Source organism: Rhagoletis zephyria, unplaced genomic scaffold (assembly GCF_001687245.7).
Source record: "Rhagoletis zephyria isolate East Lansing unplaced genomic scaffold, Rhagoletis_zephyria_1.1 Rzeph_scaffold_01694, whole genome shotgun sequence".
Lineage (NCBI taxonomy): Eukaryota > Metazoa > Arthropoda > Insecta > Diptera > Tephritidae > Rhagoletis > Rhagoletis zephyria.
The window spans coordinates 66833-83792 of NW_016158778.1; the positions used below are offsets into that span (position 1 = coordinate 66833).

Sequence of the window (16960 nt, forward strand, 5' to 3'; positions counted from 1 at the left end):
GTGACGAGCAAAACTGTAACATGGTGTAACCCTTTTAATTTCAGCCACCGCTATCTTTACAACTTCTAACGACTTTCATACTTTTGTTGTATATTCTTATTGGTACACCCCTACTCCGTCTCTCATAAAGATTTGAAGTCAATCCAAAAACAATAATAAAACCAGCAGACAAAAATGTAAATTAAGGCATATGTTACAGTTTTGCACTTATATATTTTTAATAACTTTTTGACAACTTTCACACAAAAAAAGAATTGTTAACACAATGTTCAATATACTTTTGCTTTTTTTAGTTCCTGGATGCTATTTGGCATTGTTATTTGTATCTCTGTAAAAATTCTGGAGGTATAGCCTCCCATATATCCTTGGTTTGCTTTCATAACTCATGTACTCCATTGGACGGACTTGCATACTTAGTAAGCTGCGCTTTTAGTTGATTTCGCAAATTTTCGACGAGATTCATATCCGCGGATTGTGGAGGTCATTTCAAAATAGCGAATTTTTGCTTTTGCATCCAGTCGTTGCGAACATATGCAGTATGTTTTGGGTGATTTTTCAGCAGAAACTCTCATTTTTCGACTACATCTTGCAAGTTTTGTTGAAATATGAACAGATACTGTTCTTTACGCATAATGCGTACTAAGGGACCAACAATATTTTTGAAATACAACCCCAAACTATTATTGACCGATCACTGTGGTTCGCGGTTTGCCTTACATGATTCGCTAAGGCTTAATTTGAGTCTTTGATCCAATACCATGCCTGGCCACCTGGTTGAAAGCGATTAATTTAGTCTTGTCAGACCAACTAACCTTCAATTAAATCTTAAAAATTTGTTTTGTTATTGCATTCTGTAAGGGCTAACATATCCCAAAAGGCAACGGTCCGGTTGTCGTGCGATCCGGCAAAATGCTACCACTCTCGCACATGTATTTTGATCAAAATGGCTTTTTCTTCTTTTATTATGACTTTGCGTTCAATTTGACAATTTTTCCCCTCGCTGTCTAATGATTTGCATTCAATTCAATAAGCGCTTCTGTAATAGTGGCTGCAGCGCTACTTGCTACTAAGTTCACAAGCTATCGGACCGTAATATTTTTTGGCAGACTTCCTTTGTCTTTAATAACCTTTTAGGCTATATTTTTTCTCAATCTTAATATTTTCACGTGGCGAGCTCCATAATTTTTTGCCACTTTTCCTACGGTCCCGCGTTTCCGCAGTAGATATATTATTTACATTTATGTTTCCTGATTAACCATATTATTTACTGGTAATCTCTTCTTGAATAAATTACAATACAGAAAAAAGTCATCTGACTTCCAACTAAGTAAAAGATAACTTTAAAATACAAAACTGAGAGTGAGTGCAAAACTGTAACATTGGCCTTAATTTACATTTTTGCCTGCTGGTTTTATTATTGTTGTTGGATTGACTTCAAATCTTTATGAGAGAGGGAGTAGGGGTGTACCAATAAGAATATACAACAAAAGTATGAAAGTCTTTAGAAGTTGGAAAGATAGCGGTGGCTGAAATTAAAAGTGTTACACCATGTTACAGTTTTGCTCGTCACTGTATGTATATGAACAAGCCATTTCCTACTAGCCAATAGCCACTTGCCAGCAGCCAATAGTCGATGATGCCATAAATTTCGTACATAATCGCATTTCATAGCAAAGCAGCAGCTGCAACTGGTAAAAGCAACAGTTGCTGACGTTCGCACACCATACAAATTGAATGAATAGATTTTCATTGCGTTGCTGCACTATGTAGTCTGGTTGTCCAGCAACGACAACACCAACAAAGGCAATTGTGCCCCAAGCTATGCGCCATGGCTACCATGTGCCATATGCTACAGTGCACTTAACGTCATTTTATATCGTCATAGTTTTCCCTTTGTACCCCACTACCGCGCGGGCACTTGTGTATAGTCTTTTCGCCAGTAAGGAAAATGAAATTAATTATTGGCTTGGCGTGTGTGCTCAACCAAAATGTGATTGGGGTGCGTCCACAGTGTGGCAAAAGCGACCTTTTCAATGCCAATGTCAAAGGTCAAAAGATCAATTTTTATGCGTCTCCATGCTCCTTTCTTTTGCCCAACTTATTGAGTATTTGTTATAGCACTTCTTCCGGCGCTTTGATTGACTTACGCCTTGCCTACTCAGCGACTTATAGGACTCATTTATGTATATGTTTCTGCTTGCTGGCTTCGCCTTTATATTATCTAATAAATCTACGAGCAGCTAACTTGTATGACCGTATTTATGCACATGTATAGTCAAAAACATATATGTATAAATATGTCAGACTACCTGTTTGTTTGTTAGCACGTGCCAATCGCCAACCCACGCTATTACTTAGTGTAAAAATATTTGCTTCAGTTCAAAATATTTATGGAATTAATCACGAATTTTCCTCTGCCACATTCTTATGTCTTAGACCACTTCGCCCCGGTTTTGCATCCCACTTTTTCGCTGTTTATTTTCAATTTCGATTCCCTGGCCCGCATAAACTTCATTTGTGCTTTCTTCCACCAGACAAACTCAGTTTTTTTAGCATGGCTTTGAAAAAAATTTCCTATAAAGGTTTCTTCAAATCGAACATATCGATGTTGGTATCTATAGCGAGTATGTATTTTCGGCGGCCTCTGTCTGAACCTGTTCTATATAGTTCATTCCATCAGCGCAAATTATCAAGAATTTCTTGTGAAATTTTGTGTTCGTTAGTTGCGTCCATTAGTGGCCGACCCGGTGACACTTCCAAATCGAATCTCCAATTCTTGGTGGTCAAATTCGAAACGACCTTTGGGATAAAAAATTACTTCGAAGTAACAGCCGATCGGTCGATTTGGCGCCAGCGGTGTCATTGGTCCATATTTTTTCGAAATTTATTCTTTAAATATTGTGAAAGTTTGCTTTCCGATAAACATATCACCAAAAAGTTTATTTTGAGTAATTTAATTAATTTAAAAAAATATATATATTTTATAAAAATATGTACATATGTCAAAAATTGTTGTCATTATTTTCTGTTACTTAAGGCGGATTCATCGTTCTATGTAGTTCTGAACCCTTTATTCTATGGAAGAAATGTTCTGAACTAAAACGATGAAATCCGCCTTTAATGTCAGTTTCACGAAAGCAATTTAAGTGAAAAATTTAATATTTTTCTGTCAGTTTACATGTTAAACTCAAATAAAAAAAATAATTTTTCACTTATTTAAATTGCTTTAGCGAAACTGACTATTATTAATGTGGAATCCTTTCAAATGTGTAAAACTAATTTTTTAATATTTTAGATTTTCTTGGTACTTTCGTAGTTTATTTTTCATTTTTATTTTTTTTTTAATTAACTTTACGCTCAAAATATCCTGGTGGGCTGTCTGTCCATGGCATGTCTAAATATGCATCAATGCAAGTATGTGCTTATTTTCTGTTACGCGTAATGGATGCACAACTCTTTACAACTCTCTTATTAAAATAAAAACACTTTTATGCTGTGCTGTTGTGGGTGGGGCGTTTCTATCAAAATATAAATAAATAAATAAGTTTGCTGAATGTTCAAAGCTAATAAACTCCTAGGTTTTAGGAAGGTGGTACGGGGGAGTGGTCTTTCATATTTTTTCAACATTCAACCGAACTTCCTCGAAACTTTCGTGGAATCGTAGAAAGAAAAAAGTACATATATTTTTTTTTTTAATTCCGCCTGCGCACATAATTATTATTTTAGTGGCAATGAGAAAAGAGTTCTCTAATTAATTTCAACTCTTCTAATTAACTTGCATTTATTTCATACGTTTTTTTCTGTTTTCGTTTGTTGTTTGCAGGCGGACGCCAGTCTGGGTATGCACGAACGTGAATATGTACAGGAGTCCTTGAGTTACGTGCTACGCATACAGGAAGTGCAGGAGCGCATTAAATTTGAATTTGTTGAAATTCTGCTTGGCTTCATCTCCGGTTGGTTGGTGTTCTATCATACGGCGCACGAGCAGGCCGAGGATAATCGCGATTACCTGCAAGATTTGCGGCACAAGGTGCAAAAGGTGAGTCGGATTTTTAATAAAATTTGTTATTTCTTTAAAATTTGTTTATAAATTCGCTACTTGCAGACACGTGAGAATTTCGAGGGTACTCGAGAGAAAGTCACCGAATTGAAGACAAAATATATGGAAAAGAGAACGGTGAGAATTAATATGAAAAATATTGCAAAATTATAATTTTTTATGACAACAGCCTAAATAAATAATGGTAGCATTGATAAGATAATTATTTTCATTCCAAGCTAGCCATACGTACAGAAATGTCAAAAGTTGTATCATATACTCTTAAATAGTTATTACCAAAGATTCTTTGAATGTACTTCTCCCGCGCTTTCATTCACGTCCGTCCATAGGAAGCTTTAGCAAGGATGTGCATCCAGCCATAGATCGACATCGTTTAGGATGCCCACGCTTTTGGGAGATTCCAACATCTAATATTGGCACATCTTCAAGCTTTTTAAGTTGTTGTGCCCAAAATACTTTGGAGCGCGTTCTTAATACAGCTGGTTACGGGCATAAAATGTGCGCCAAGATATCCCTTGTTTACATCCACCGCCATTTTTTGCACACAATGCTAACAGAAATTCCTCTTTTACCTCCGTGTGCCGCTAATAGACTGTGTTCTAGTGAATCGAAAACTGCTGCGCAGGCAGAAAATAAAGTCCCGGGGAATTAATATTAGAAGAACATCATAATACATGGCTCTCAGAGCATATGTATATGACACACACCCGGCACTGACTTTCAGAAGCGTTGAAACAAAAACGTAGGTCAAAATCGAAAGCCGTGCTTCGTCAGTACGTGAGAAGCGGTTACAAATAAATCATGTTTACTAAAGAGAAAAACGTTCACTTTGGAGAGATTTTTCAATAAACAGAACGATAGGGTGTATGCTCGTCCGAACTCGTTATGAGGTTCAACAAGGCCACTACCCGCTCCAGATCATAAGGCAAAATCGACACAAAATCATTTTCCGGACTTTACTTTCACGGATGATTCGCTGTCTGGTGACCAGAGCTCAGTCGGTTAGACTATTAATTATGGTTCTTTCTTGAGATCAGGGCTTGCATTACCCAATATTCAAGTCTTGAGTATTTGAAGCGCGCCCTTGTCTGACCAGTCGGAAATTTCGCATTGCATGGGGTCGTCTTCGCCGCTACTCGAAGGCAAATTTAGGTCATTTCGAATATGGTATTCTACATATTTTAGCCATTGGGTTATACAATAAATAGATACAAAGTTCTCAAAAATATTTACTGGTACCTACCTAGCTAGTCCATTTGCTATGTAGTACCCTGTAAACATTTAGACTCATTTTAGAGTCAGAAAAGTCTCAGAATTCTGAGTTAAAATCCTCATTATGAGCTCAAAAAGGACTCAGAGAAGAGCATTTCCCCTTCTTAAAAGGTCACTCCAATACAAGGCCAAGCTAGAAGAGATATTATAGCTGAAATACAATGCCGGCGAACGGCGAACTCACCACAGCGAAATTCGCGCTGTCAAAATTAGAACACCCGCAAGCATATGAAATTGAACACAGCCAAAGCGAAATGCGAAGTTCGCTTGGCGGCGTTTCATGGCGATAGATTTATTTCTATCGCTCTGCTGGGCGATGACAGCTGTGCGTGCCAAAGGTGGCCGTATTTGTTTTGTGCTTTCAAAGTTTAAAAAGAAAACAACCTAAACACGATTTTTTTTTTGTTGTTTGAAAAATATAGTTGTGGATTCGTTAAATCTGGCTTGAAACAAATTATTTATAATAATCTTTCTTTGTTTTACATTTATATTTGTTATCATTTCCTCATTTCTAAATATGGTTTAGTTTTTTCTAAATATGGTCACCCAAATTATAAAGGCGACCAAATGGGATCAGCTGTTTTCGCTACCGCTCTAATTCTGTTTAAGTAGGCGAAATAGTTGGGCGAACGGTGAACGACAGCATCGCCCAATTCGGCGAAGTTTGCCGTTCGCCGGTATTGTATTTCAAGCATTAGAGTCTGAAATATGTGTCTTAAAAACAAATATTCCTAATATTTCTGTTCGGCAATAGTTTTTACATGCACGTGAACTTTGTTACTTTTCTTCAACTCAGAATTTATGACATCCAAAAAGTCCGAAATGAGTGAGTCTGGTTGACTGGTTGAGTCAGTCTCGAACTTTTCACGTCTAAGTTTCCATGATAACCAATTGGTCTTCCAAAGCAAATAGTGAATTATCACAACTTACAAATCGCACCCTAACTTAAAAATACTCACAACTTGAAATTTATTTTTTCTCCACATTAAACAGTTCACAGGCCCCAAAGGTAACATCCGCCACGATTTCTTCTTTATCACCATATTCTTTAACTGGAAAAATACTATTAAAACTGTTTGGGTTGCTTGCGCAGCATCAACAGGTTTTTGCCTCTCCTGAACATTTAGGATTTTTTGACGGTTTTTGATTTAGGGTGCGAAATTTACATACTTTTCTAGGAACTTCTTATCTATGCAAATTGTTTGTTTAACTGAACTATTTTTACCTTCACAGCTCCCTATAATAACAATAACTTATTCCTGTGTTCTTTTTATTTACAGAAACCGGAGGAGAAATTTACAAAACGCGGCTATTTGTTTTTGATGGAAAAAAGTAAGTTTTGATGTTTAATATTCTATGATCAATGTCTACTATTACCCTTTTCTATGCATTTATGCCATAACTTGTTTTCGTGAATCGCCAAAAGCGCACGTTGATTTCGTGAGTTTATAATTTGTTCCTTTTTTCATTTCTGCGGTTCAGTTTCGTTTTACGGAAACCGGCATGAAAAAGTGGACCCGAAACGGCCCTGAACAAGCCCCGTCCTTTAAACTTAAACCATTTTTTCTCCCTGATAATTATTATGAAAAGATTTTTATAATAAAAGTCTCAAAATAAAAGTCTTTAAAGACTTAGAAATATTTATCTCGCTGACAATTATTATAAAAAGACTTTTATTATATAGGTCTTAAAATAATAGTTATAAAAATTTTTCTCTCACATAATCATTATCAAAAGACTTATAATTATTCCGAGAATTTGGATGACTCTTTTAAAACTCCACCATGAAATAACTATTATTCTTGGCGATTAGGCGTATTTGCAAAAACTTGGCGATATATAAGTGTGAAGATGCTCCTTTTTGTTGCTTACTCATCGAAACTGTTCTGAAGGCCTATACCGTTAATTGATTTTATTTATTATTTATCTGGAAAATGCTTGGTTATCTGCAAGACTAAGACAGAATTTCATTAATTGGGGCCCAGTCTTGTCCTAACCACTAAAATTAAGAACAAGTATACTGACTTCTCTAACAGGGTATTACATACCCGTACTGGATCGATTGTTTTAAAACGGTTCTTATACTAAAAACCACAGTTTTCTTAAAGGATTTGTCTTCGAAGGAATGACCTTAAACGTAGTACTCAGAACTGTAGAAAAATTCCTAATATATATCACAGAACAACAGCTGCAAAGCGACTGCTCAGAAGAGCTAATTAGGAGAATTCACATCAGGTAGCTCATGCAGTCGAAGAGCTTATAAGAAGCTGTAAGTTCAAGAGAGGTTTAAGGAGCTTACGAATCTCCCTGTCTTTGGGACATATAACAAGAATACTCTCGGATCATTGCAGGCCAAAAGTCCATTTAAAAATTCTAGGAATAACCACAAGGGGATTAATAAATTGGAAGGACCTGTGACCAGAGGCTACGGCCTTATAAAACCTTTAGGGCTTGACAAGCTCTTGTGAAGAGTTATGCGGTAGACCTAAGATTGCAGTGCACATCTTCAATTATATCTGTCTATCTAATTCACTCGCAATCTTATTTAAGTTGAATCAACATTATGCATGAACCCCGTGAATCTAGATTCCCTAATGTTCCTTCACTTGCCCCAAAAGCTCCGAATTTAAAATTAATTTTTTTCTCGCATAACTTATTTTATTCTCCTCTTTTTCCCTGTACCCACCCCTTTTGTTTCGTTTTTTAATTCATTCAATCGATGTTGTGATCCCCCTGATTAATATATAAAATAGGTTCCCTTTTGAAAATCTCTCTTCTAGAACCATTCAAGGCAACATGGACGAAATACTACTGCACATACAAGAAACAAAAGAAGGAATTCACAATGTTGCAATTCAATCAGATGAATCACAGTTCAACACGGCCTGAGGGACGTGAAGAGGAGAAACTAACGCTATACTCGTGTCATCCACGCAACTCGGAATTCGAGAAACGTTTCTGCTTCGATTTGACATTCAAAGAGAAACCGGGTGTTGTGTACACATTTCAAGCGCTCAGCGAGGACGATCGACAGGCGTGGGTGAAAGCAATGGACGGCACTGAATCAGTGAGTAGAAAGAAGGAAGATTACTGGTTTTATTGAAAACGTATACTAATTTTAAAATCGTTTTCTCTTTCTTACTAATTGCAGACTTACTTTGCCCCAGGCAAAGTGAAGGCTGGCGAGGAATATCAGCTGGATGACATGGGCTTCGCTTTCGTGCGCAGATGTATCGATGTGCTGGAGAAGCGTGGCCTCGAGGATGAGGGTATCTACCGCAAGAGCGGCGTTGGTACGAAAATTTCCAAACTCTTGACGCTGGGCATGGATCACAAGAAAGCGGAGAGTGTTTTTAGCGACGAACAGTATAGGGATCTCATGGAGAGCAACACCATAGCGAGTGCGTTGAAAACGTATTTGCGCAATCTAACCGAGCCACTGATGACATATCGCTACCACAGCGGCTTCATCGAGGCGGCAAGTGAGTACTTTGCGGCTTATTAAATCTTATCAATACTTTGCAAAATGCTAGTATTTTCAATACTACCCCCTATTCCCTTGCAGAGCAAGAAAGCCTTAATCAGCGCGTGCATGAAGTGCATAAATTGGTACACAAGCTGCCACAGGCGAACTTCGAGATGCTCGATCTGGTCATTAGGCATTTGACAGAGTAAGTCGTATGCCTTTTTTCTCTTGCGATTTCCAATTATCATTTCATTCCTCCGTCTCTTTGCAGAGTATCGCGCAGGTTTGAAAAGAACAAAATGTCGGTCTTCAATCTGGGCGTCGTTTTCGGCNAACTTCGAGATGCTCGATCTGGTCATTAGGCATTTGACAGAGTAAGTCGTGTGCCTTTTTTTCTCTTGCGATTTCCAATTATCATTTCATTCCGCCGTCTCTTTGCAGAGTATCGCGCAGGTTTGAAAAGAACAAAATGTCGGTCTTCAATCTGGGCGTCGTTTTCGGTCCGACACTGTTACGCCCCCAGGAGGAGACCGTTGCTGCCATATTGGACATCAAGTTCAACAACATTGTTATAAATATTTTAATCGAAAACTACGATCGCATCTTCAAGAGCGACCCGAGTGCGCCACTGCTAAGTGCACCCAATCCCACTAGTCCGCCGACGCGCGTGCCACGTGCTAGTCAAGCCGGTAAATCGCCCTCAGCTGGCGGTGGAGTGGGTAATGGCGGACGCACGTCCATGTATTCGCCTCAACAGCAAGTCTATCGGCTTGTGACCAAGTCCAACTTCACAGATCCACCGATGTCATCGAGTTTACAAAACATTCCAAATGGCCTAATCTATTCGCATGGCAGCGGAGGAGGCGGAGGAGGTGGTGGTGGCGGCGGGGGTGGTGGCAACCCGGTAAGCCGTACAAATGGCGGCCTTGTAAGTGGGCATACCACCAACGGTAGCGGCGGTGGCAGCGGCCCGAAAAGCCTTGGCATGAGCGTCAATATGGGTAGCGTCAAAAATTTACATTCCATGTCGCAGAGTGATATCAGTGTGCGCAGCCTTCGTGGCGGCGGCGGCGTTAGCAGCAGCGCTGCTGATGCTGTGTATGGCATACTTGGCGGCGGCACGAATGGCTCCGGTCTGACAGCACATCATGCCACGCCCGCGAATGCGACGCAACTGCGACAAGATTACCTAATGGCTACAGCCACGCCGGCGTCTACGAGTATCGGCGGCAGTGGCGGTATTTATTCCACCGCCTCAGCGGGCAGCACTACACGGCTAAATATGAACAACGTCTCCCCACCAACGATATCCATGCGCACCGAAGCGTTGTACGGCTCTGCGGCTTTAGCGGGCGGCGGCGGTGGTGGCGGGCAGTCGCAACTCTCCCGCGGTCATATGTCGTATGCGCAGGCAAAACACTATTCACCTGTGGCAGCGGCGGCATCCACCTCTAGTTCCAATGAGAGTGTCTGTGATTCCTTATCGTCGGCGAATGGCATTGGCTGTGGGGTCGGCGGCGGGAGCATGGGTGGTGGCGGCAATAGTGGCAGTCGCATGCTTGGCGGTGGTAATTCACTGGACTATGTGCCACATTCCTCTCAAGCGTCTTCGCTGTCGACGCTTTTGGGCTCCACCTGCGACGATGTGGTGACGGCAACGGCGGCACCCTCTATGATTGGCGGCGGTGGCAGTTCGCCGAAAGATGGAGAGTATGTGCCGGCTAAGGTGCATCGCAACAAGGAGGTACAACGCGAACTGAACGCGGGCACAGCGTAAGTGGAGTGATTTTTTTTTGGTTATAACTAAACTTACATTTACTAGGACTCCATTAAGCCGAAATCGTTAAAAGTTTTCTTGAAGGGGCTAAGTAAGGTTCTTAAAAAAAACACTACTCAAAACCTTTTATTTGGAAAGTTTTTCCAAAGCCAAAGAAGAAACCATGATAANGTACAACGCGAACTGAATGCGGGCACAGCGTAAGTGGAGTGATTTTTTTTTGATTATAACTAAACTTACATTTACTAGGACTCCATTAAGCCGAAATCGTTAAAAGTTTTCTTGAAGGGGCTAAGTAAGGTTCTTAAAAAAACACTACTCAAAACCTTTTATTTGGAAAGTTTTTCCAAGGCCAAAGAAGAAACCATGATAGAAACATTGTACCTTATAAATATTTTTATCATGTAAGAAACTGTTGATTTGTGAAATTTTTTTGATTTAGTCCAAATCTGATGCCAGTTTTATTAGTTGTTATATGTCTATATGAATAAAGTCTACTGCAATAACTTGAATCCAGTTGGAGCTTAGCTTAGAACTTTAGTACAGTTTTACGCCGGCTCCGAGTAACAAATGTCGTTTTGTGAGAATTTTTTGTTAAAATAAAATGGAAAAGAGTAGGGATTATAAATTAAAATCTATCTCTCAAAGCTTATATCTTTTTTCTTTCCGTACTGCAAGGGATTTTAGTCTCTTACCCAACTATTCCTACATATAATGCCGAATTTCCACTAGAAATTTAAACAACAACAAAAAAATGCGTCTTTAAAACAAAATATATTATGTGGAAACGACTTATGTGGAATGACTCAGGATATTCATCTAAACGCGTAAATGCCTCTTAACTATGTAAATTTCGTTAATAAGCCGGGGTTCCATACCATCCATTAAGCAAGTTTACGAGGTTACGAGGAGTTTACTAAGTATTTGGCCATAAGGATCACTTTCGGCTGTGTATATAGTCTCATTTCCTGCGATCCATGGCAATCAGTAATTAGGTTCTCCAGTCTGGCTTCACGCTCGCACGCCTCTTGCAGGTGCTCATAGAATTGCTCCCTGGTCTCATTTGCTGACGAATTAATAATAGCTTGCGTTGGCTGAATATTTTGTGTACCCTTGCCTTGTATACCACGTTTCCTGCAATGCGTTGATGTCACACTTGCAGTTACCGAAGACATCTAACAGTTTAGGTAGTGGACAGATGTACCTTTCGCAAGTCGTAGTCCTTATTCCGCCCTGATCGTCATGTTGGTTAACTCATTTCGCACATGTGTTGCTCACGAGGGAACGTTTGAGCCTGGATTGAGTAAGTCGTGAAACTGTACATAACTGCATAATCACAAGAATGACTACACCTTATTGCTCTCAAACCTCGAGCAAAGACAATGCACCCTGGGCCACAGTTTAGTCAAGAGTGACCAAAACTCAAGTATTGAATTTGATTCAAATCATTATATTTTTGATTTATAGATAACTAGAAGTTGTTGAAAAATAATTTTTAGAATAATTTATAAAGAAGTGTTATGCACCCATAAAGATAAAAAAATATTCAAAAATTAGAAATTGAATAATGACGAAAAAAGTTCTACTGGTTCAAATCAGAGCTAGACACTTTACAATTACGATTTCTTAATTGTAATCCTTAAACTATATCCGATTACGATTACTTTTATCCTAATCATAAATTTTACCATTACGAGTATAATAATTGTAATCTTAAGAACTTAAGGACTTAGATTACTGTAATCGAAATTATCTCCCTTATTCTAGAACCCGAATTTTCGTAATTCGTAATTCTTAGCTACGTTAAGAAAAACGAAAAATCCACATGTGGCAACCCTTGCGGAAACATGTGCAGCATTGCCAGCTATCAGTTGTTTTTGAAGACGGTGCTTATATATAGTAAAATTGTTCTATTTTACATATTTTGAATAAAACGTTGGATTCTATAGGGTTTGTAATCCTTACTAAGAAGAATTCTTCTTTCGGTGTTGCCGGAGAAGAGAGGCTTCCGCCTGTCAAAGGTATACAGCATTTCTTGGGTATATACATAACTCCGTCAACGCCACTCACAGTATTTTTGTGCAGAACCCACATCGAAATTTACAAAAAAGTGCATAGTGCAAACCGAATTGATTAATAAACTAGTGCTCTGAAATTTAAAAAATTTCTTTTAAATGAAAGTTTAATCCTTTGATTATACGTGTATGTTAAAGTTTTTAGATTCGGGTTATGCCTTTGGACACAACAACCGAAAATCATTGTACAAATAACTAAACCGGATCCAAGTTTCTCGATAAAAATACACGTATGTATATGCAAAAGGCAAATTTATCTTTTCAAAAGAATATCACTAATATTTCCTGCAAACACACATCAATTTACATATTTTATCTCGCTTCCATCAAAGAATTATTTTCGTACAAAATTACGCAAAAATGCTGTCAATTTCTTACTCGTTCGTTTTTAGGCATGCCATTGTTACGAATTTTGAAAGTTCGAAAATACGACTTGGGTTTCAGAATGCTATTTCTACGATTCGTAGCAAAATCCGAATACGAAAGTGTTGCAGAATAGGGGTGTATGAAATACATGATTACGAATACTTTAATTGTAATCCTAAAAATGTTAAGATTACAATTACAGTACAGTGGCTCCAGAATCTTAACCAGTGACCGCAAAAACCCCCGAGTGACCAGTTTTAACCGAATACAAAAAAGTTTTGAATTTTTGGCCAGTTTTAATGGCTTTCTGGCTCACAGTTCTTTTTCCCATAAGGCAACAGACGTTTTGTTCATTACTCTGTGTAACCTTAGGTCAGGACAAGTATTTATGTGACTGCTTCCGTTGCTTGTTACGCCAACCAAAGAAGAAGAATAGAAACTTCTTCTCCGCGACACGCATTAAAAAAGGTTCTAAGGCTAGAATGGCCTGTAATTGTTTCAAAAACAAGCAACAATTAAAAGGTGTTTCCTATGAGAATAAAATTACATTTGACAAAAAAGAGTCACTAGTTTGGTAAAGCCGGAGTCGCTTCGGTACATACGAGCAGCATCTATCCAGATTTGCCTATCAATTAGGCTGCGCATGTAAAGAAACTCCGCAAGACAAACATCTCTTCACCTAATTTGTATGTTAGCTAAGTGAGGTTGCTAGACGCCGCTGCACAGTGGTCCATAAATGGAATTTAATGTTCATAATTCACTGGAGCCTTCATTTCTCAACCAGTTTGATTATTTTTTTTTTGTTAGTGAAACCTAATAAAATTCGCAAGAGACTAGTTGAGCCCAATTTTCGAATTTGTGTGTATTAAATTTTTTAGTGCAAGGTGCAGAAAATGCGCCAATTTTGAAGAAGCCCGACTCTCCTGTTCCAGCTAATAAAAGTTTCATAATAAAAACTAGTTAAAAACTATTGTAGGGTTCTCCCAAAACAAAAAAAATAAAAATAAAAAGTAATAATTTGAAATGTTATAAAAAGTTTTTACCAAAAGTATTTTTTTGTTTTTAGTTTTTATAAAAAATTTGGGTATGCAGTTTTATAGATTACTAAATTTTAGTGTAATAACGTGCAAGTAGCAAGTCGCTAAGAGTTCGCATTGATTTTTAATAATTTTTTCGCTTACATTTCGAGCACATCTGCATGCCAAATGGAAAATAAAAGCGTTTGTTATGTTATTAAAAATCAACGCGAACGACTTACAACTTGCACTTCATTATACCACCGAACAATCGCGTTGCAAGTTAATTTCGAACGTTTCTTTGTTCGCATCCCAATTGTTTCCAGCGGATGACTTGAGGACCTTATTTCTAGAAAGAAGCTGATTTGAACTGGCGGTGATAGGAGCGGAAATAGAGACCAGGCCGACAAACGTGACGTCCATTTCACACTGCAACAAATTTCGAGATTTTGTCAGAGGCGATATAATGCCAATTCAGGATAAAAGCCTAATAATATCTGAGCGAAAAACATTGTTCGGCCATATAGAGTGAAATTTTCAGAGCAATATTCCTGTATAAAATTTTAATGCAGCATTTCCTTTAAAAAATGTCGTCTTGACTCCTCTTTTTGAGACCTTACAAAATAAGTGCATTTCAGTGGCTGGAAGAGGATTATACTGTTTCAGAAAATTATTCCTTATGCAATTTTACTACAGGCCTTATCACGCAAAGTTTTTATGCGATTAACGTAAAATTCTACCGATGCAAAATACCTAAGAATTATATAAATTTTGTCTGGAATTACGCAACGTTTGCTATGTAAATTTTTCAAACCAACCTTGAAGAAAATTATTGATTCTCCAATTTTCACCCCAACTACAATTATTAAATTTGCTCGAAAACGTGTCTTCTTTTCTTTCAGACGTGTGCGCACACTGTACGCGTGTATGGGCGAAAGCGAGGGTGAGCTGTCGTTTGAGCCAAATCAGATCATCACTAATGGTAAATATAAATTAAAAAAAAAACACCTTTGAAATCGAAATCAGTAACAAATTGTTCTCTCTTCTCTCCCACAGTACGCTACTCACACGAACCGGGTTGGCTGCAGGGCACGCTTAACGGTAAAACTGGACTTATACCACAGAACTATGTTGAACACTTAAAACCATACCATTAGAACTAGCTAACTGGTTATGAAACTGGTTAGATAAAGATACTTATGTACATATATGAATGTTTGATATAAATTATATATGTGTATGTATACCTACAATAATTTGTATATGTATGTGTGTAAACTAAAGGCAAATGCCGAAATAGTTACATGTAAATGTAATTTAAAGCGGCAAAGCATTTGAAAATTGGTGTGATGTAAGCAAAAGTACATAAAGTGCTTGTAGTTAATTAGTTAAGTAGGGATTTACAGAGTGAAGGGGAGCAGAAATGGCAAATAAAATAGTAGAACCGCACTAAAACAGCGAAATCAGCAAGACACCGGAATGCACAAGCAAGTTCACTGAATAGAAGATACCGAAAAATGTGCAGCAACTGATGAAATGATAAATATATAAAATTATACACATTTTTACTGTACTGTGCAAAAGTCCATAGCGCACGAAATTAAAATTTTTCGTAGGACATAACTTCGTAGGAAATATGAAATTAGCGCTTATTCAAAAGTAGCGAACATTTTCAAGCGCACAGTCCCGCAACCGATTGCAAAACCAGCCCACAATAACAGACTTACCAACCAAACACAACCACTTACACATTTATACATGTGCATGCACATATGTATGTACATATTTATGTACGTATGTGTATGTATTGATATATATATATATATATAAAACTTATATACAACCACATTTAGCCAGCATACTTTAAAACATACATAAATACCATATGTTATACATATAAATATACATATATTACAATATACAATACATATAAATATTTTTTTTCTATTTTTTAATACATGAACATGTTTAAAACAAATTAAAAAAAACAAACACTAAATTTGTATGCAAATATGTAATTATCGAAAGAAAAAAATGCAAAAATAAAAACTAAAAACCTTAGCAGCGAAAGAAGTTGCTTAAAAACGAGCAAAAGTGAATGATAACAAAAAATGTGCATAAGAAATATATGTAAAATTATAGTTGTAGTATCTAATAATTACTCATCTGTGAGTATGTTTGTATGTATAAAATATCTATTGAAACGAAATGAGAAACTTAAAAACACAACTTCACCTAAGCTAATTTATTATTTGTACTCGCTTTAATTTGTTGCGTTATTAAAAAAAAAAAACGAAGGAAAATAGAAAACCATGTTGAAATTGAAAAATTGTACGAAAATGTGAAGAAAACCTATTAGTTTACTTTGTAAATATATATTAAAAAATTAACATTTTTAAGTGAATAATAAAAAATAAAACCTATGCGAAAATTAAATGGAAATATTGAGTTTGTTTGGTTTTTCTTTTAAATTAGTTTCCTTAAAGGCAGAGCTCATTGTCATTCACTGCTAGCCAGAAGTGCACTAAGATATTCCTTCGCTTCTATCATGCAATAAATCCTAATATATATGTACATAAATAAATACCATTTGCTCGAAATGAGTTGAGTGACATTAACGGATTCTACTAAAAACGTAAATCGAAGACTCGCACAATATTTCTAAAATAAAAAGGAACACAAGAGACCTACCTACTGGTTGTAGTGTTTTATTTATGTTATAATTACGACTACTTATTACAGTTACGTTACTCAAAACGACATAAGCCGCCATTAATGACGTAAAACCAAACTTGCCAACGTCCATTGCTGCCAAAGAACTTTTTTGTTGCTTTCACATACAAAATTTTTCTTTAAGCGGCAGAACTCAAACCTAGCGAGCAGAGAAGTGACGAATCGAAGGCGGCTATAGTTAGTTTCACAGTTCGA

The 16960-nt window shown here is 37.4% G+C and overlaps 1 protein-coding gene across 6 annotated transcripts in view; it reads left to right on the forward strand.

The window, feature by feature from the left end:
• Graf (GTPase regulator associated with FAK) overlaps positions 1 to 15745 on the forward strand; it is a 55562-nt gene extending 39817 nt beyond the window's left edge. For 4 of the 6 annotated variants that reach the window (XM_017618722.1, XM_017618725.1, XM_017618723.1 and 1 more), the window contains exons 2-11: positions 3824 to 4039; positions 4106 to 4177; positions 6613 to 6664; positions 8086 to 8399; positions 8484 to 8814; positions 8898 to 9003; positions 9070 to 9130; positions 9301 to 10571; positions 14935 to 15014; positions 15089 to 15745. In XM_017618722.1, the coding sequence (XP_017474211.1) occupies positions 3824 to 4039; positions 4106 to 4177; positions 6613 to 6664; positions 8086 to 8399; positions 8484 to 8814; positions 8898 to 9003; positions 9070 to 9130; positions 9301 to 10571; positions 14935 to 15014; positions 15089 to 15189 (2604 nt within the window). In that variant the 3' untranslated portion in view covers positions 15190 to 15745. Of the gene's footprint in view, positions 1 to 3823; positions 4040 to 4105; positions 4178 to 6612; positions 6665 to 8085; positions 8400 to 8483; positions 8815 to 8897; positions 9004 to 9069; positions 9131 to 9239; positions 10572 to 14934; positions 15015 to 15088 lie in introns of all 6 variants that reach the window. The other 2 variants (XM_017618721.1, XM_017618726.1) reach the window with 2 other exon arrangements.
• The last annotated feature ends 1215 nt before the right edge of the window (positions 15746 to 16960 follow it).